The 21,653-nt window shown below is 39.8% G+C and overlaps 1 protein-coding gene across 3 annotated transcripts in view; it reads right to left on the bottom strand.

The window, feature by feature from the left end:
* Positions 1-5,608: 5,608 nt before the first annotated feature.
* PRELID3B (PRELI domain containing 3B) overlaps positions 5,609-21,653 on the bottom strand; it is a 133,608-nt gene continuing 117,563 nt past the window's right edge. The window contains exons 4-10 of one of the 3 annotated variants that reach the window (XM_031047641.2): positions 19,669-19,759; positions 10,607-10,775; positions 10,157-10,246; positions 9,525-9,595; positions 8,375-8,477; positions 7,596-7,717; positions 5,609-6,490 (exon numbers count right to left, since the gene is read on the bottom strand). In XM_031047641.2, coding sequence (XP_030903501.1) covers positions 7,598-7,717; positions 8,375-8,477; positions 9,525-9,595; positions 10,157-10,246; positions 10,607-10,775; positions 19,669-19,742 — 627 coding nt within the window. In that variant the 5' untranslated portion in view covers positions 19,743-19,759 and the 3' untranslated portion in view covers positions 5,609-6,490; positions 7,596-7,597. Of the gene's footprint in view, positions 7,718-8,374; positions 8,478-9,524; positions 9,596-10,156; positions 10,247-10,606; positions 10,776-11,718; positions 14,025-19,668; positions 19,760-21,653 lie in introns of those variants that run through there. The other 2 variants (XM_034067015.1, XM_005147536.3) reach the window with 2 other exon arrangements.

Below are 21,653 nucleotides of genomic sequence, written 5' to 3'. Positions count from 1 at the left end.
AAACAAGCCAAAAAGACATAATGAACCTAAATAATACTACTTTTGAAAATAACTAAGCATACAATCTTCATCCTTATGTCTCTTAGCAGTTTCTCTTTTGGTACAGAAACCCCCTAGTAATAAGAGCTCACAGACTTCAGTACAGAAGTACAGAATCATACAGTGACTATTCCTGATGATTCTAACAAAAATGGCAAATAAACCAGTATTTTTCTCTGCAGCATGTGCAAGATGTCTTTTGGGAAGCTATGTTAAACTGATTCTGTGATTATAAAATACACATTTCAGCAACATCAATTCTACTTGTTTTTCAGAGAAAAAGAGGTCTTAATACTTCTATTTTGTACTTCTGGACATAGAACCTGTACCAACAGATTATTTTTATTTGTGGTTTGAATGATTTAATGAAAATATCCTTGAGAGGTTCTGATAGAAGGCAGACATCTAAAGGGAACAGAACAGCTTATATTTCAGTTCATAAAGGTGCATCTAATTATAGTATGAGTAGATCAAGAGGCTGATCCTACAGCTGCCTTCTTTCGTTTCAAGACTGTGCTATGGAGCACAGTAGCTGAAACCTGCTGTTGCCTTTCCAGACGTAGGCACAGCAATACACACAGAAATTTTTCAGAAAGCCATTACAACAGTATTTTATGAAGCCAGAAAGTCAAAGATACACTTGAAAGATACAGGAGGCTGCAGCTTCTTAGGTGAATGCACCCAAGTTTTGCCCATGTTATTACACAACTGATGTCCAGATGCATATATAATGGATTTAACATAATCACCATGGGTGGAACTCCCACTGAGGTCACCTCTTAACTGAAGCAGGTGTCTGCCTGTCTGACAGAAATAGTGTCTTCCTATGCACATACTAAAACTATGGGGATTTAGCATAACACAAAATCTACCAGGCTGAAAAAAAGCTACTTATGTACCAATGATGAAACCCCAAATTCCTGAATACAACTAATATTTATTCATAATGCATCTGTAATTTTAGAGCTCATGCAACATGACTGTAATTCTATCAAGAGTACAGTGTTTATAGATCAAAAGGCAAAGACTGATTTTTCTTAACATGTATAATTTGTGATGAAACAAGTCTGCTTACTACCCTATATTCTTAAAACAATGAAAATAAGTAACCCCTTAAAAATATCCCTTGCTGTCTAACACTATCATTTTGTGACTGACTTCAATCTTAAGTTTCTCAAGTGCATTGTTAAGGAGAACAACAAATTATATAAAAGGCATATGGCAATAGAAGAAAAAGCCAGCATCAACATGATTTCCAACAGAGTGTAAATTCCATCATCTCTTCCCTGTATTTCTTCTGCCTTAATTTAAAATGTGCAAAGTTATTGCCTATTTTCCTATGTAACAACACTGTCAAGAAACATGGAACTACAGTCACTATTGTATAAAAAGTACAGGTCAGTAGTAATGCTTCCTACCTTTGATAGCTGTGGCTTTATCTCCTTTCTCTGCCTGTGTAAGCCATATTGGGCTGTGCTGGTAAAGCTCTGCTGTTCTCTCTGCTGATGACCCTAATCTGATCCACAGCTACTGGAAAACATGCTGTGCTGATGACAATAAGGGTCATCTCCTGTTAAATCTCCTCTCGTCTAAGTACAACACTGCACAGAGCACCAGCAGAAAACATGCTGAAATTACCTCTAATCTTAATAAGTTGCAGTTCTGTGATGTTTCTTATTACAGGACAACATTTTCAAGGTTCATTGATGAAGCAGATGAAGACATTCATTTCTAACTCTTGAACACCTGGATTAAAAGTAACAATAATTTTGCAGTGTCATCCAAGTTCTCAGCTGTCCATTCTACAAAATCTAGCATAAAATAGTCCCTGGAGGGACCCAGTATCTGCAGAGCAGAACTCAGGTAGGCTCATGTTTCAAGAATCATGTGCATTATGTACTATCTTAATGTGTTTAATAACTTTTGTTAGCTTTATGAATGTTGTTCTGACAAAACAGCATAACAATGTAAAACATTGTCCACAGCTGATGATAATATTGAGTAAAGGTTTTAACCCCCCCAGGTGACACCAACAGCTGGAGCCTGTTTTCAGAAATTTGTAAGTCTCACAGGTGCTTAAGCTTCTTTGAAAGCCAAGGGAGACTTAGGAATCTTGGTAAATAAGGGCCATTAGTGCATCTCACTCTGCAGATACGGAAAAATATCACCTGTGCAGTAGCAGCCTGCTTTGTTCTTTCTGTTCTTTCACAGGAAAAGCAAGGAAATGGCATAGCTTGCTGAAATGTCTCTCAAACCTGGCAATTATAGAGAAAGTAAAACTGTACAGAGCATCAGCCTATGTGCTCCTAGTACTTCAGTTAGATCATTGGAAGCATGACACAAGTGTAAAATGAAAAGAAATTTCAAGTGTAGGTTCTGGTACACACTTCCTTAGTCCCAGCTTCACAACATGCCTACTAAATTGTGCTGCAGCTGCTATATGTAAGTAAGTTTAAATCTAGATAAACCAGCACAGTTATCTCATAGGTAAATAATATCTACTTAGTCCCCAAAAAACTATTAAGAAGAACTCATCCAAAGGATGCTACATGTCATAATATGAACCAGATTCCTTACCAGGGTGCCCACAAAGTTGAACAGGCTCCAGGAATATTAAAGTTCACAGCAGGGGCAACTGTCTGATTTAATTTGATGTAAAAAGGATTGGGTACATGATTAGGAAAATATTTGCTACATATGTTGTTCATTTTATTATATTCTAGTTGATATATTCAGTTTGATAATATATAAACTATTTCAGTCTTTAAACTTTTTGATTCAAGTACTGCCAAACTTTTCTAGAGAACAAAAAAAAAATGTAAAAAAGCCACCTTGTGCTGAACTTTGTATGTGCCTGAGAAGACCTTAACTTACCAATGTTACTGTTTTACAGAACTGTAATTTTTACTGTTTAATTACATTATTCAATGCTGTAAACACTTTCTAGTAGATGCAACATGAGATCATTGTAATACACATTGCAGAGAAAACATAATTTCAGCCCACCTGATAGCTTCCTACAGATAAGGAGATCCTCCATTTCTACTCTTACAGTGCCTCTCACCTTGCTGCTGGCTGCTAAAGATGATACCTCTACTCCTATTCATTTTCTGGCTCAATAAGGGGTGTGAAGACCACTACCTTCAGTGCTGGGGAAGAAGGAGAATGGCACAGCCAGGACGAAGGAGGCAGGCAGACACACATAGGGCTGTTTCCTTTAATTGAAGGTAAGCAGTTAGTTAAGCTTAGCTGTAACATGTACCCTCAACTTTTAGAATAACACAGTTCTATGGCAACATACAAAGCTACCAAATTACTTGAGAAACTACCATGTTTAGTGCAAGAGAAAGAATATGTTTCACTTTGAGAAACAGAAGGTTGCTAAAACCACTCGGTGCTTTCACACAAGCTCTCTTTATCAGAACTCTTCAGTTCTTCTATAAACATGAACCTCAGCAGGATGCTTATCTTTCCTCTGAACTGTCTGCCACAGGGCTTTGACAAACAATGGGTGCTGAGGTTTACTGCACATAACATTTATTGGAAATACACTAGACTGTATAGTTTAACTGCAAGTGTAGACTGCAACAGAAAGATCAGCAACTGTAGGAAATGTGGTTAAAGTATTTTCTCTGTTTTCCAAAACAAAAAACTGGTTTACATTTATAGTTAACTGCTGTCACTGGGTAGGTGCTGACAGCCACTGTCAGCAAGAAGAAAGATTTCTCAGGTAAATTAAGCCTTTTTAAAAGTACTTAGTTTTTACTGCTGACTGAAGACAGTGGTGTTATTTTAGTGTTCATACAGACACAAGTTGTTTCAGCATCACAGTAAATTCAGGATTTTTTTCTTCCACAGTAGCAGCTTTCATCATTTCAGACTGTCAAAAGCAGTACCTTGCAGAACACAAGTAGTAAGCAGACTTTGCTAGGTGCACATACACAAGTCTTCAACACGTTTTAGTGCAGATGGATACATGGAAACCAGACACCTACACACATCAAAAAAATTTTAAACCCAATAGACACGTTTCTAGAATGCCTTGCAGTTACTATAAAACAAGTTAAACATTATACTGCAGCTTGAGACATCTTGAACCTGTTTAAATCAAGAAGTGTAATTTACTAAGTTAACATCAAAATCCCAGCACTGGTATGGCCAATTCTTATAGCAAGCCTGAGGAAAAGTAATTTTTGCATTTCTTTTCTCAACTTTTAGATAAAGATTTAAGACCCTTTCTATAATCATGTGGCAACATCCATACAAGCATTTAACAATTGGAGAGCCCAGTGTTTCCAGCAGAACCAGCAGGTGATGCTAGTGTTCAGTCACAAAAAAAGAGGGCATTAAGCTTGCCAAGACTTCAAACTTCCAGCTACTGCAATCTAAACTTCTGATTTTAGATCAATTGTAATAGCATTTCTAGATACAACTTGCTTTAAAACAATTATTTGGAAACTTGTGATATGTTCCTCCTCCTGGCAGGAACATGAGAAAGTTACCCAAACGATTACTGAAAACTTCAAATGTGAGCAGTGGGAACAAAAGATTTAATGGTGACATCTTAAATATTCTCCAAGCCATTTAGCTTTGGCTCTAAAAGCTAAATGGCCTGGAGAATATATAAGACTTCTCAATTTCTCACTTTTGTTCCATTTCTCAGCAAAGTTATTTGCGCAAGTTCAAAATTTAAGTGATTTAAAAGCTGGCAAGTTGAAGCATTAATCCATTTAGTCAAGCTGCAGCAGGTAGCAAATCCACCAGAGACTTTACCACCAATCTGTTCACATTGTTCCACCTCTGTCCCTCCCTCCCCCGTTTTCTGTCTTCCTAGTCCTTTTAAGTTTTGTCCCTTCAGCCATAGCTCCTTTCTCTTACCCACCTCCTCCATTCCTTTTAACCACCAGAACCCAGTTTCTCCACACTACCTCAGGATGCACTTTTTGCAATGCCAGTGTAATTCATGTGTGACATCCTACGTTCGTCAGAGCATTGTCAGCCATGCCACAGCTCTGCAGAGCACTGTGACATTGATTCACAGGTAACACACGACTTGCTGAAGTGGCCAGCAAAGAAACCACCCGCATATCTACACGCATATATACCTATGCCAGCTGAGCCCAGGGCAGGCATCTACTTCCCTTTCCATATACATTGTAACTGCTGCACACAGTTGTCCACTCCCTGTCAAGCAAAGCTACTTTAGGTGAAATCTCTTACTGTGAGACTTGGAGGTGAACACACTGGGCCCTCACATGACTATACAGACCAAAACATTTTGTTCTCTTCTGCTCCTAACGATAGTGAGCATTACCAATCTCAGTCCAAGCAGACTGACAGTCATTCCACAGGATCTAGCAAACTGCAGTCTGGTCACTGGTTAATGTGTCAGATTTGCAGAAAAGCAGAGCTACTAAGAAGTAAAAAACAGCACAGGAGCTATAAATGTGCTTTTTAGGATATGAATTTCAAAAAGCAGCTACTAACTCCAGCGTATTTATTCACCTTCACCCCCCTCATCTTAGGGCACTTGTCTAGTAGTTATAAAAAACAAAGTTTCAGAGCTAGCCAGAATTCAGATAAAGTTTTATTTAAAAACCGCCACATATCTGGCAGAGTGATAATGCAGGCATATAAATAACATAGAATAAAACAATGATCTTTCAAGATGTTGAATGATTGCCAAGATTAAACAGTTGTTTTTTTTGTTCAGTGCAAAGGCAAACTGTGAGTTCATACTATGCAGTCCTTAGTGCAGAAAAATCAGGAAAACTACCAAGTAGGGCTAATGGCTAAATAAACATTTCAGATGAGGTTCAAGCATTGTATTTTTATCAGAAATGATGGTACAGTTTTGCAGAAGTTTCACGTATACCTTTTAAATTAAAATGCTATTTCAGTTGTAATAATCTCCTATAAAAGCATGGCAAAGCTTAGTGATTTCAATTTAGTAAGAGTCTCAAACCATTTCTTTTTAGAAAAATATTTAGAATAGTTATATTTTAAAAAAGTTATATTTCTACACACACACTCACACCTGTTTCCTTCCCCCTGCACAAATCTTACAGAAGAATGTTCTTGTGTGTTTACAACTTAAAATAATCACTGGTTCATCTATATAGCAGACACTATTCAATAGAGAATTCTGATAACAGAAATGGCATGCAACATAAAATATACTGGATAGGTGACATTACAGTTTTTAAAGACTAAGAGAGTCTTGAAATCACTTGCAAGCTTAGAATCAAAATTCCAGGAACAGCCTCTGGCACCAAACTACAAGCATCAACTCGTTCAGGGCTGCGTCCTTCCATTTTCCCCTCACACTGAAGAATCCTCACGGCCCCTGCTGGAGTCAAGAGGACTACTAGCAGGCTGGTGTACTATGTGAGGATGTCAGGGTCTGACCTTTACGCTCCCACAGCTCATGACTGGTGACAGTACCAAGAATCTACAACGAGTACCAAGAAAAAAAAACACAAACTGTAGAACACTATATTCTCAAAGTTTTCATTTAAAAAGCCTTGTATCATGAGCAAATTAGTTCAGAAGGTAAAGGAACTTCTGGAACTTAAAAACCACTTTAAAGGACAACACAATATTCAGTTGATGTAAGGTTATTTTTGGAGCATGACCAAATTAACAAGTATACTGTTAAAATTCATTAATAGTACTTACTTTTATGTTTAGGTATCTTTTTAGCCAAATTTACAAAGATTTTTTAGATCTTTAAGTGTTTCTTTGAAATTCTGAAATGAATACTTACTATTCTTAGACATCCTAGCAGCTTGCAAGATTTTATGCATATTGTATCTCTGTAGTTAGCAGGCTTTTAGAAAGGGAGATACTTACTACAGGAGTTTCAAATTGGATTTTATTTTCAGTTATGGCACACCCAGGTCACTAATGTCGCACTTTAGAATAGAATTTAGATCTTAACAGATAAGAGACACTTTGTATGTTTTACCCATATTGACTGCAAAACAATTTGAGTACCATGGTAGCTCAACCAGTCAAGTTAAAAAGCTTCTCAAAAGATATTTTGTACATTCTTCCGTATTTCAAGCATCAAGTAATAAACTTTCTATTAAACCAAGTTGTATCACACAACTATAGAGAATTAACAAAGAGAACAATGATGGAACAAACCATTCTGCTTAATTTTGGGCTTGGTCCCAAAAGAGGTAGTCCATAAGTTATACGCACACATAAAAATTTCACAGAAGTTAACCTAACATGCAGTCTCTTCCACCACACGCAGCCTCATCACTAAACGAGGCTATTTCATATCTGAGAACATTACAAGTTAGTGTTCATATAAGGAACTACACTTGAAATTACTTCTTCATCTGTAACCAAAATCTGGTTCAGCTGAACCAATATATTAATTGGGCTTTGCCATCAATCTCCTTAGTAAGAATGCAGTTTTTCTACAAATTAAATTTTAAACCTGCCTAATACACAGGTATGCCTTTAAATAACAAAGGATACATGTATTTAGGCTTGGAGAGAAGCTTCAGATTGTTAAACCTCCTTAGTAATACAGGTATATTTACTGTCATTTCTCTACAAATGCTGCTGCTGCCATTGAACTCCTCATGGTTCCTCTTGCTGAAGCTGCAAACTCTTCAATCTCTGCATTCAGCCTATTAATTACCCATTCCAATGCTTCACGGCCCTACAGTTAAAGAAAAATTTATCAGTGTATAAATCTTAGTAAATAAACAGGTTACACCCTGTCTTGCTGAAAATGACTAGACACAATAGTTGAAAACCAAAGGAAAGGTACAGAAATACAGGCCTCTGTGGTACTTTTCACTTCAATAACTGGAGTACTGCAGGAACACATCCTGCCTTACATTCCATGAAAAAAACTCCTTATGTGAGCACTGCTCACATTATGAGCCACAAAAGTTTTTATCCAGATTGTTTTGTCATTCTTGAGGCAGAACTCAAGACATCTTTGGATTCCTAGAGAACCCTCAACTAGAACACCACTTCATTACTCCCTCACAACTACTTCAACTCTGTCTTTTTCAATAACAAAAAACTAATGGATGCCATCAGGAGGGCAGCAAAAGCATGAAAGTGCCAGACTTGTTGAGTGGAGATTTTTTTTCCCAGTGAAGAGTCAGGGAGCTTTGCCAGTAATTCACAAGAGGAAAAAAAAAAAGGAGGAAGTTCAGCAAGATGAGCATTAAGTGTCTACAGTACAGACAGCAGAACTGTGTGGGCCCTTCCCAAGGCTGCTGTCAAAGCCAAAAAGTAAAACAGAATTTTTTCCCCTTTGTCCTTTAGCCAGTGGTCACACATTACACACAAGGATCATACTTACTTTATTAGCATTGGAAGAAATTGTGTTTGCCATTAGCCCTTCTAAGTAACTGCTGAGACTTACACCTTTTACTGATATTATTGCTTCTTGTGTCAACATGGTTCTGAAACAGAGCAAGAAACAATTATTCTGAGTAGCTTAAAAAATAATGCATTGCGGAAAGAAACTCACTCCTTCCCAACAAACATTCTCTTATCAGCTTTGCTGTGTAACACAGAACTTCCCCAGAAACATAACCCATTTCCAGAGTGTACAAATGCTTTATTAGATGGTAGATTTAGGTATTAGAAAGAAGCTTTTCCCTGTGATGGTGGTGAGGCCTTGGAACAGGTTGCCCAGAGAAGCTGTGGCTGCCCCATCTCTGGCAGTGTTCAAGGCCAGGCTGGACACAGGCGCTTGGAGCAACCTGGTCTAATGGAAGGTGTCCCTGACCACGGCAGGGGGTTGTAACTAGATGAGCTTTAAGGTCCCTTCCAACTCATTCTATGATTTATGCTTCTATTCATAAAATAAAATCCATGAGTCTCCACTAAGTAGATGTGTCCCTTCATGCATCTTTAGCAGTGGGAAGAGTGAAACCAGCAGATTTGGAGTGAAGGTATATTGGGAAAATAGTATTAAAACATCCCCTTCAACAACAGGGATTTAACACTTCTGACCAAGAAAGAAAAAAAACCCTCTTATGTTAGAATCCTTGGAAAGATCCTTCAGAATTATCAGTAATTCCTGCAATACAGACTCAGAAAGCTCTTAATTTTGCCTCCAAAAAACCCCCAAACAACCAACAAACTAAACACCAAAACCCAAACCTCAAAAATTATACACTACAGGGAGACAGATGTACCTTCTAGTGCAGATTTATGTTCAGGTAGATAAGGAGATGAGGAATAGGGCACCGTAACTGAAGCAGAATACAAACTTCAAGGTACTGACAGGACACAAGACAACACCCAAAGAGCTGATCTGAACTGGGCTCCGTCATTGTGTGACACTGCATATCCCACCAGTGCTCTGCAGAAGCAGTGTCACCAGAGAGAATGGCAGGCCATTTAATTCTTTTAGAGACAAGGTGTTCAAGAGAAACCATGGAAATTTTCAAAGTCAGACTCTGTACTACTTCTGGGCAACACCAGAACACAGAAGTACTTACTTGTAAGGGTCATGCGGGTGTGGTTTATAGACAAGCCTCTCATCTACTGACACTAGATTTGTAAATGAAATCTGCAGAACACAAAACAAGATTACCCTTTGATAGAAATATTAAGCAAATGCAGTAAATAAACCTGCAAATTCAAAACTATGCTTCTATGTAAGATTAAACATTGTACTTTTCCTGCAAATATTAGGGTTGAGATTTCTCTATGTTGAAAAATCCAAGTTCAGCAGTTGCTGATCTGGTTCCCTTTCCTTAAGTTTCTGTGACATTTACCTGTGTAACTACCCCATTTATAACAACATTTCAACAGTGGGATTGGGCAGTACAAAGAGCAAAATTAGGGAACAGTGACAGTGTACACCAAATGGCTTTTAGAAGTTCCTTTTCTTGATGCTTCTCTCCCCCCAAAAGTACTCCTGTCCTGCTCATCAGCATGTTCAGATGCTTCTGTCCTGACAAGCTCCAAAAAGCCAGTAGAACCTTTCTGCAAAGCAGAACTGGTGCACTATGAACACATTACATAAACCTTTAACTTGTATTGTTCTAATGCAATTTTCAGTCATTTTCAAGATTAATTTCCAATTTACAAGGTATTATAATCTGCAGTCTCTTTCACAGCTACTTACATTGCTGGATTTAAGCTCCATTGTTTTTTTCACCGGGTCAACAACAGAGTGCTCCTGAACATAGGTCTTTGTTCTGCATGTGCCAATAAGCTAGAAGGCAGCAAACATATAGAGCATTAATTACGCAAACCAGCTGCTATTTTTTAGTGCCTTTAAAGATAGAAGTATTGAACAGATACTGAGACATCAGAATTAGTGGTTAGCTTAAAAAAATTATTCAGCTGAGGTAGATACCATTTTCAAGATGGAAGCAATCTAAGGCTTGGGCATTATTTTGCTATGAGGAAGTCCCTATGTCTACTGCTGCTGAGCTTTCCTCAGCAGATACATAAATGCTTATCTTTTCAAACCATTACAGTTATGAAATGATACACATCTATTACAACACCTGACTCACAAGCTTCCCTCACCCTCTGGCATACTTTCCAAGCTCTGCGACAAGACACGTACCGATTTCACAATGGAAGGTATTCCCCATTCTGTACTGAGGAGCCGGTAGCTGTGCAGCTTTCCACTAGGATCAACATGTCTGTCCAGCACGTCGACACCAACCACACTGGGGTTCATGGGATTTGGGTATTTCTGCATGGCGGCCGTTGTCACAGTTTCCCAGGGGTGGCTGCCAAACCAGAATCAAGACAGAGTTGTACACCTTTTTTTTTTTTTTTTAAGGGAATTTGTAGTAAAAATAAGCACATCAGTCAAGTTCTTTTTTTAAAGCAGTTCAATTTCCAGTTCTCAACCCTGCAAATACCCTACCCTAAAGGGAAACACCCATTTTGCAGGTTGGGCAGAGGTACACAGATCACATACAACACACCTGATTCATCTTCTAAGCTCAACTACCTTGTGGCTTCTAATTCGATATGAATGTTTTCCCTGTGACATAATGCTGAAGGAGTGCAACTTTTATGAGGCTTCAGGAATACTAGAGCAATTTATTAAGCTGTTACTTTACTCCAACAAGTAATTTCTTCGGATTATTTTTCGGCAGAGGTGTTTTGGGGCACTGGAGCCCCAGTAACATGAACAGACTCCTAACACTTCGGTCAGTCTTACACCCGGACGCAAGGGCAGCACAAAGCCGACCTTCACCACGGCAGACCCAGTAGATACGCCTCCCGGTTCAATGGGAAGCAGCTTCCACAGCCTTACCGGTTACGCCTCCCCAGAAGCCCCGGGCTAATGGCAGGCCCCCACCAACTCGGCAGGGGTGCCCGCGTTCTAGTAGCTTAACTGCGCCCCAGCCACCCGGAGGACGCCCCCGGAGCTGGCAGCAGGCTTGGTGCTCTGCCCACCGCAGCCACATGCCTCAGAGTTGTGCCCCGCCACCGGCGAGCGGTTCCCCGCGGCGAGTGACCCCGGGGCGCAAGGACACGCAGGGGGAAGGTCAAGAGATGCGAGCGAGCACGACCGCCGGAGCAGAGCCGCTGCACCGGGCCGGGACAGACGGCTTGCAGGCCGGGAAGAGCCCTCAGCTCCTGCCCCTCCCCGAGGAGCGGCCGCCATCCCCGAAACCAGCCCTACTGCTCCCCTTATGCCTTCGCCCGCCTCTCACTCACTCGAAAACATGCTCCGAGGTCCAGATCTTCATGGCCGCGGGTACCGGGCAGCGACGGGGGCAAGGACCCCGGGGCACCGCTACCGCGATCTCCTCACACCCCGTCAACCCTGTACCCACGGGGCCCGGCACTTCCACCAGCAGCTGCTGCGCCTGCGCAGTCAGCAACGAGACACCACCACCTTCGGGCGCGGAACGCTGGCATCCAATCGTCGCGCAGCGCCGCCTTGACGTCAGGAGCCACGTAGCGAGTGAAAGTCACGCAGAGGGCTCTCGGTCGCAGGTGTCAGGCGGTCGCCGGGAGGCCCGGCTGTCCTGACTGCGCGTGCGTGGGGCGGTGCCGAAAGGTGCTCTGCTCCCGGCGTTCCTGAGGTGTCAGGGTACGGGAGCCCGGGGGTGCAGCTCGGGGTAGGTGCCGGGTTTCTGGAGCTCTGCCCGCCCTGAGCTGAGGTGTGGATAGAGTGCAGCTGCGTGGCTGCCGCCAGCCGAGTGCTAGTCACAGCTGAAAGCGCTCCAGATTATGCAAGTGCTTTACAAGACGCCCGTTTCATAAACACAGCCCGTTAGGTTCTGCAAGGTGTAGTTGGTTAAAGTGGGAATTAAGGCACCTTTTATGCTAACTCGGACTACCAAGAGCCGCGGGTACCGTGGGCTGTTTTCAGGATGAGCCGTTATGCACGTGGTGGTTTCAGAGGGCGCAGGGGTCATGGCGAGCATCAGTGGTATAACGGGGCTGTGCTGGACGAAGAGAAAGGGCTCAGATCGAGGTCAGCAGTGCCCCGCCCGGGGCAGCTTACTGGAGTTCTTAGCCAACTTGTTTTGTAAGTGTGCTGCCTGGAAGTTATTTTATAACCAACACTTATAAAACAGCCTCTTCGCTCTTTTGGATGTTAAGAAGCATGTTCTGTAACGTGCAGGCTGTTCCAAAATGGAATGTAGGCAGGCTATTCCAGAATGGAAGGGTTTCATCTAACTGTTGTGAGCCATTTTACTCATTCTTGGAATAAAACAGAAGTGATTTACAAGACCAATAAAGCAGTGGGAAACCAGCTACAGCTACAAACCAAACTCATATGCATTTTGTGGCTCATCATCAAACATTTTCTTTCAAAATTCTCAAGATAACAGTATTGAAAGTACCTCGAGTAGTGTAGAAATTGTATGTTTTTCAAACAGGGAGACAGCAGGACAGCCTTGCACACTCACCACTCTCAAACAGTGAGTGACTGGTATGTACTCATAACTACCCAACAATAACCTCACTGGAAAAGGTAGAAATGGAAATTTCCCAGAAACAGGTTACTCCACACAGTGAAATTTCTATAATCTTTCTGCCATGCCAGAAATCCTGCCCAGTCTGTGGAAAAGTTCAGATTCCAGGAATATTCCTGTGCATTCCTGTTCGCACTGAACATCAAATACAGAAGCCATTATACAGAGAAGATACTATTTAATGATAAACTACCAGATGCAGTCAGCAGCAGATATTTAAGCGAGGATTAAGAGAGTAAGTGTTTGCTGGAGATACCTATGATCTTATTTTATGGAAATACTTTTCCACCTCACAGGACTATCCGTAAACATTGTGAACATCCTAGTCATCCATCATCTTGTACAAAGTTATTTCTGGAAGACTGCAGGACAGTTCTAAATCCATTTTAGTCTTAATACCCACTGAGTGATTTATGCAACTGGAGAATTTTGCAAAGGATGTTAAAAATGCTAAGCATCTTGCAAGGTCTCAGAATGCAATACATAGTTGTGGAAGATGGTGACCCTCCAATAGACACTGGCAATTCAGCAGACACCCATCCCTTATCCCTTAGGCTATATGTAGTCTCTCATCAGGGTTTTGTTTTTTATCTGTAAAAGAAATGTTAACTGCTGGAAGCAAAGCAAAATGATGTCTCCAAGAAGGAAACATGCCAACATATAGTGCAGATTAGGAGCTAGATCTCAAAAGTTCTTGCTCAGATAAAATTTGGTTTATTTTAATGGAAGTTTTATTTAAGTGAGTTTCTGTATTTGAGTGATACCAAGGGCCAAACTACTTATAAACCTGACTTTTAAAATAAAACCAGACTTTAGGAAAATAAAATTTTTATTTATAACTGCAGAGGAAAAAGTTGCACATCTTAAATATTAGAATTCTTTACGTTGATCATGTTGCATCTAGAAAATATTGTGTCCATTTTTATGACCAAGAATTAAATACTAGAAGATTCTATTATCTTTTCCCCTCTGCTCTCGTGGGACCCCACTTGGAGCACTGTGTGCAGTTCTGGTATCCTCAGCACAAGAAGGACATGGAGCTATTGGAGGAGGTCCAGAGGAGGTCAGATATAAGGAAGAAATTCTTTACTGTGAGGGTGGTGAGGCACTGGAACGGGTTGCCCAAAGAAGTGAATGCTCCATCCCTGGCAGATTTCAAGGCCAGGTTGGACAGAGCCTTGGGCAGCACGGTGTAGTGCAAGGGGGCCCTGCCCATGGGACCATGTCACCCAAGGCTCTTGTCCAGTCTGGCCTTGAACACTACCAGGGATGGAGCATTCTCTCTTCAGAGAAACACAGATGGAATAAAAATATTTCCTCTTCTGTACTGAAAATGTGGTTTTATCTAAATAACCAGCATTCTTACCAGTTTTTCCCTCTGCATGGCATTAGCAGTTCCACTGCTGATGTTGAGTCCTTACAGATGCTTCTCACTGCTTCAGCAAGCTGGTCTCCCACTCCACAACCTTTAACTTTCCTTCCTCATAACTGATATAGTCTCACATTCCTTGCTGCAGCTGAGGTCTGAACTCGTCATTTGACCCAGGGCAGAGGGAATGGATGGTGAGCTCTATACTATCTTAAAGCTACCTGCCTCAGTCAAGGTATCTGCAGTGTCAGACTAGGCTCTATACAGGTGATTTCTCAACTTCTGCCAAAGCTGGTTAAGCTGGCTGGAGCAGGTGCCTTCTGAGGTCAGTGACGCCTATTCTTGAGCTGCTGTTCGTGTTGCTCTGGAACAGCAGTTAATATGGCCAGGAGAAGTGCTGTAAGGGAACAGTGCAGCTGAATTTCTGTTTTGCGCACAGTGAACCATGAATGGAACTGAAGAATCATCTAATGACCATGCTGGTATTGCAAATGAGGCCTGAGGTGAAAAACAAGTGGTTAGGGCTGGGTAAGCCAGTGGTGTGGACGCCCTGGAATGCCTACTGGAATCACAGCTTGGGTTCACACATTCAACAGTGTTAGGAGGTCAGTGCATTTGCTCTTCATCCACTAACAAACACTGACATGGTATTTGTTAGTATCATCCATTTTGGTTCAACCCAAAATAAACCACAGATCAGTGTAAGACAACCAAATGCCTGTATTTGTTTCTGTACTTTCTCAGTCAATCAGGAGAGTCTTTTTCTCTGTCCTTCAGTATTTAGGACTCTTTATTCCTCAATTTGAAGAAAAGTCAGATTACAGAAATAGCCAACAAATCCCTTTCCCCTCTGTTCTGGTGAAAATGGCTGTGAAGTTGCACGTGAAAAGCAAATAAAAAAAATTAAAGATTATAATTTTATATTCTGGACTAATACCAGTAACCATATCAACTTTCAGAGAAAAGATGCAGGTATATCTGTTTTTATTCAGAACTAAGTTCGAATCGATTCATACCTTCTGTTTGGAAAAACCACAAGAGGGGGCTAGATTTCCATGAGGTTCTCCACTCGAAGACAAAATTATTTCATCAGAGAGAAAGCACTCGGATTTACCGTCTCATAAGCGAACCCACTGCCAGGTTTCCACACCTCTGAGCTCTGCCATGTGAGAAGGGCCAAGATCCCTACTCTGATTATGCGTCCCAGCAGCAATTACTTTCAAAGGACTGTCCACCCCTAAATCTAGAGCGTATTTTTCTGCAGAAATAAATCATTCCACTGCTTCCAACCTAAAATGTGCTCCAGACAGAAATTCCCTAGGGGGAACAAATTTGAAAGATAGAATCAATACTTTTTTTTTCCCTATATTTCAAAAATATTAATGAAAAATCAACATAAAAGCAATGAAACATCCCCAAATAATAATAAAAAAGTCCCTTCTATGTCCTCTAGTTAAGCCTGGTTAGTTTGGCAAAAACATAAACTTACTGACTTACTCCTGGGCCAGTTTACTGCTGTTTTACTGGCTGCTCAGCTGTGTGACTGCAGCAGCAGCAAATAGTGAGACAGGAACATATGGCCACATATAGTTTGACAACAGTATGAGCTTAGACTAGTTTAAACCATTTCTAAAAGTACCACCTAAGTGGCCCTGCACATACTCACCACAGTATTTTACACTGCATACTACCCATCCAGCATGTACCTGATGCCCTGCTAGTGAAAGGATAAAAAGAACTGTTATTGGCAATGTGATCTCTGACATAGGTAGCCTGCAATGAATAAAAAACACATGCATCCAAAAATGTATTGCTTCTGCCAGCGCCTTCCCAAAGGACTGAAAAAAACCCAGGAGTTTTCAGATAACCGGTATATAAACAACAATCTTGCAGCATTGTTGGATCATCACCTTCCACATTTGTCTTCATCACAAGGACAAGTGGAATATAGGCAGCAGGAATCCTGTGACACTCTGATTCAAAACATCTGTTTGCCTGGCCAGAATGTGTTTTTATGCAGAAAATTAAATAACATGTAAACCTGTGGAATGGAAATAAAGGACGAACAAGTCAATTGATAATGAGGCAATACTGAACCCAGACTCGGACAATTTGATGTATGTGCTATTGCTCACGTACATCTTATTGCAGTGATGAAATGCAGTGAGTGCAAAGCACAACATAGAAGTTTGTCTCCGGCAGCTTTTCTTGTTTTCTGGGGAAAAAAAGATGACACAAAAGGCAGAGTGTATAGTCAGAATTATTCATCCTCAGATGCCATATTCTATTTCCTGTATCATAAAAAGGGGACATATACTTCCTTCTTCTGACTAAAACCAGTAAGGTACTCTTTCCCACAGGCTTTTATGCAGATCCAGAATTTGTTTTCCAATACTGATTGCATAAAAGGATTCTTCCTGGAATTCCTTAATATATATTATTTTTCTACCACTTAAATGTTTCATATATTTGTATGCATGCATAGCTATTGTACAAAGGCCAAAGACAAAAAAGGCTGATGTTCTCTTGTACGGTGGTACAGGGAGCTGAAGAAAAAAAAAGGGTGTAATTTCTTAACAATACTATTACAAATCTATTTCCTGTTTCAAAATGCTGCTCATTTCCTTCTCAGGCACATTTAAAGCAGTCTGTCTCCCCAAGTAGTTTCTAAGTTTTAAAGTAATACATGATCTTTTGAAAGCCATCTGAGATTTTTTTTTTTTTTGTGGGAAGGACTTCTCTCCATACTGGTGCTTCTACTTACTCAATAAAACCAGTCAAATTACTAACTCATCAACTTGACTTACCAGGTTGCATAAATTACTTCAACATTGGACAGTTTAAGCAACTGTGGTTTGGTCATGTTTTGCTGAGAGTCAATGGATCTCTCCGTGGCAGTGACAGCAAACAGACAGAACAACAGCATGTCTTTCTCTCAAGGCTGCAGATCTCTCTGTCAACTTTTTATTGCCTACAACAACAGGTTGAACTTTGGATAGGTGCCTGCCCTACAGAAAAGGCCAAGCTTAGAAGTAAGTCACACACACTTCCTTTGTCAATTTTTATACACTAACACGTTTGCTTTGCTCACTATCTACACAAAGAGTTGCATACACAAATCACAGGACTTTGCTGTCTACGCCTGTAAATTTGCATCCGGAAACCTAGAAGGGGTAAAAATTAGAGCTAGTTGAAGCTGAGAACATCAGAGAGATTGAGTTTTTGTTACCTAGCATTTAATGTCTCTCCCTTCCCTAAATAACCACCACAACCTGGAAAACCAAACCAAACCACCCAACCAACATTCCCTCTCCGCAACCGCCCTCCCCAAAAAAGAAGAAAATTCAAACCCAGACATTATCTTTACTTTAGAAGATTTAGTTTAAGTTAGGGTATATTAAAAAAAAATGCATTTAATAGAATAATCTGGAACTAGCCCTGGAGCCAACATTTGATTTTCAGATCCCTTTTATTTTATTCTACTGCCAGAAAATGTCCTAAGATACCTAAAGCTGCACACCTTCAGAGTACTATTGCCTCATATGCAAAACTGGCCAAGTACCTTCCTTATCAAGCATGTGATACACCTACTGCAGTTGTGAAACATACTGTCTAACAATGTTTACACTAACCAGTCTCTAATATTGTTTATATAAGATGAATGCAAATAATTGTTTTTCTTATCAGCTTTCTCTCCCACCTCGCAACATACAAAATGTAAAAACTCAGTGAGCACACAAGCACACCCAGCTGGCCCTCTCATTGCCTCATCATTAGCATACTGGCTACTCTAAGGTTAGGTCTTCCTCCTGCTGTCTGTGGTGGTTTGTTTAACATATTCATACCACACTACATGAGTGTGCTTTATTTATGGTTTGCAGCAGAACTCTTAAGCAGGAGGTACAGAGTCCTTAAATGGCTTTTGGTGACTGAATGATTTCAGTTTAAAAACTGACTCAAAATTTGTAACAATATATGTGCTGGATGACTCATTAGAACCATGAATTTTAATTATTTTAAAACAATTTTTTTATTAAATTGTGCAATTTCCTTGACTTCCATAGCTCAGGGAGTTTGATTTGATTATGACTATACAGTTCCATCTTGTCTGTGTCATTAGTGGGAGCAGCAGCTGCCACTGGGTGTTTGAGTTCAGTGAAGATGCACAATGGTGTACAGTTCATGGATGCAATATGACTATTCTGTTGTCTGGGAAACAGTCTCCTAAACTCTGCATAATATGACAGTTACCAGCCAGATAATGTTTTCTCTTGCAAGCATCACAAATGTGCATGTGATCAAGTAGGCAGATGATAATCACATGTTATCACCCACAACTCATGAGCAAGCACAATAACAGCACAATTAAAGACAAAACCATATATTTTAAAGTACATTGAAATTGCTAATGTATTTGTGTTGTTTGGTAATAACCATGCTTCTTTACTACATCTGATTCTTGTTTAAATCTAAAGATGACAACATTTCTCATAAAACACAAATGCTGTCAAACATTCATTGAGCGCAAATTTATAATGTAATTCTTGAACGACCAGTGATGACAGGTCATGGTTGTAACATATTACATGTTAAGACACAAACATAACTCATGGTCTTCAAATACTGCTCTTTTATTCAAAATTTATATAAAACTCTCTGTTTCAGAAATCTTGGATTCCATCAGCTATCTTTTGACATGCTTTAGAGAAATTGCAACCTGGAAACAGAAGTTGAGAATTCTTCATGCATAGACTACTGCATGAAAGTGGCTACTTAGTCATCAGTGCTGACATCTTAACTATCACAGAGACAATTATAAGATCAATTATAAGCAAATACTCTTGACACACCTTTAGCTTACCTCTCTCAATGGCTGACTACAGAACTATGATGAAAGCAAGCCATTAAATCAGTTTTGTTCAAAATTTTGTGGGCCAGAGAAAAACTTAGATCCTGGGCTTAGGTCTATTTATGCTGTCTTTAGTACTGGGATTGTATTTAACACCTCTTTTGAGGAGGGAGGACCCAGTCTCAGCAATCAAGAGCACAAGACCTTTCATCTGTGGGACTACAGGCCTTGGATCTTTAACAGCAGCAGCAATTAAGGCTCAGTCCTAACCTTCTCAGCTGGGCTTGACAGCAGGAATTCCCAACTCTAAGCTGAGAAGATACTCTGGTGTTTGGGCAGAACTGACAACTCAGAGAGAAACAGCTTGCTCAAAAGTGAAAAATCACATCAGAGAGTGGCCCTTTCCCTTCTAGGGATGAAGCACAAGGCACTCCAAAGGTTTAAAAGTTTTGATATCTTACCAGGCCAGTGGTAGTTTCCTGAAAACAGGTATCTTTTCCAAGTAGTCTTCTGAAGGTTTTAAAGAGTATTTCATCCAACCTAGGGGATAAACTATAAAAGAAAAACAAATTAAAAAACTACTAATTTAATAGGAGAGTTTAAGATGGAAGCATAATGCAAATATCTTCTACATAAACAAAGTAATGGAATACTCTTGATGCACAGTTGGGACAAAAGTATTTTGTTTCATGGTGATCTCTAGTGAACATTTTAAACTAATAAACAGATTCCATAAAATCAAAGATGTTGAGATTGTGTGATCAAAGTCAAGGGGCAGAGTCCAGCTAGATAAAATGTGTGAATCTGCTGTGTACTGTAATCACTGACAGTTACTACAGGTTATGGATTTTTGTAAAATACTTAACTGTGAAATATTATATAGAACTTAAACAAAACCAAAGGAATATGTGGGAAACTTCTAGTCTTGGGAGTCTAGAACTGTCCTGATCCAAAGTCAAACACATTCAACAGGCTTGTACAAGTCTGGTACATGCAGAATATGAAAATTCAAGTGAAAATTATGCAACAACTTAAGTTCTAATAATTTAGTAAGTCTTACAAGAACATACAAGCTGTTGAAAATACATTCTCAGAACAGTACCTGGAAGTGTTGCACTTCATCAGGAATACCGAGTTAATGTCAGCACAGCCGTAACTCCTACCTGTGCACACAGTATACCTGTAAAATCGTACACTTCGTTTTCTTCGTGCTGTTGCTGGTACTCTGTACCAAGGATGGAAAGTGTTCAGTGCACATGACAATTCTTAGATACAGAATTTAGGCACAGAAATTTGGACTCTTCTAGGCCTTCCCCATTCTCATTGTTATTATTAATTTGTGCATCGCTAATTAATTAGTAATGATTAGTTAGCACTTTGGGAGACAAAAGTTTTCTCATCATCATGATATCTGCACTTAATGCAGTGCTGAAACTAAGCTGTATATACTAAGCTGCCTGCATCTTAGTGTTTCAACAAAAACAATAATTAAAGAAATAAACAATATGTATAAATGAACAAAATGTCAAATTCAAAGCACTTTCCATAGGATGATTAAGCCATATTGGATTAATGCCATCCATCTCTTCAGGATATACACACTGTTGCATCCACTGATATATTCTTTGTTCTGTGTGTATAGAGTCTAAAACATTAACATCCACAAACTGAAGATTGAAATATTTAAAAAAGGAATAAATATTTGCATAAAGTAATTTTAAAAGTTACTTGTCTTCTCACAAAACAACCATCTAAAATGTTATTTTTCATATATGGTTCTTGCACGGTGTACATTAAAGCACTTTCTTAGTAGCTGCCTCTATTTTTTTCTCTAAACTTGAGTAATTTAAGACCTACTTCAAGTTGCTGCACAAGTAAATAATATTTCTATCAGTTCTGCTGCACTAATTCAATAGGATATGCATTGTTTTTCCAGCAGGTTAGTGATGGAAAAATTGGAGTTTGACCTTCTTGGCTTGTGTTAATATATGGCTTCCAAGCTCAGACATAAGGATTAGTTTTATATACACTTTCTACAGGTGACAACCTCCGAACATACAGCAGCTCTCTGAAATACATAAAATACTGTAAACCAGTAATCATTAGAAATCAAGCTCTATAAAAAAGTAAAATAAAGAGCATAGGAGCTACAGCAACTTTTCTTTTTAAACAAGATATGCGTACTATGTATCTTGCAAGTAAAGGGCTCCCAAATGTACAGTATCATAGGAACAGAAAAAACAAATACTGTTGGAACAGCTGACTACTCCCCTGAGCATATGGACTCCAACAGGGACTGACGCTGCCAGATACATTAGTAATGAAAGCAGCAGGCAAGGCAAGGCAAGTTCTAAGTGAAAATACGATATTAATAAAAACCTGCATTAAGCTTCATTAAAAACAGAACTGGAAGACAACACAGGAGCAGAAGCAACTAAAACTAATT

Source organism: Melopsittacus undulatus, chromosome 10, assembly GCF_012275295.1.
Source record: "Melopsittacus undulatus isolate bMelUnd1 chromosome 10, bMelUnd1.mat.Z, whole genome shotgun sequence".
In the NCBI taxonomy this organism is placed as follows: domain Eukaryota; kingdom Metazoa; phylum Chordata; class Aves; order Psittaciformes; family Psittaculidae; genus Melopsittacus; species Melopsittacus undulatus.
Note: the sequence above shows the minus strand (reverse complement) of the source record. Positions and strands in the feature narration are given on the sequence as shown.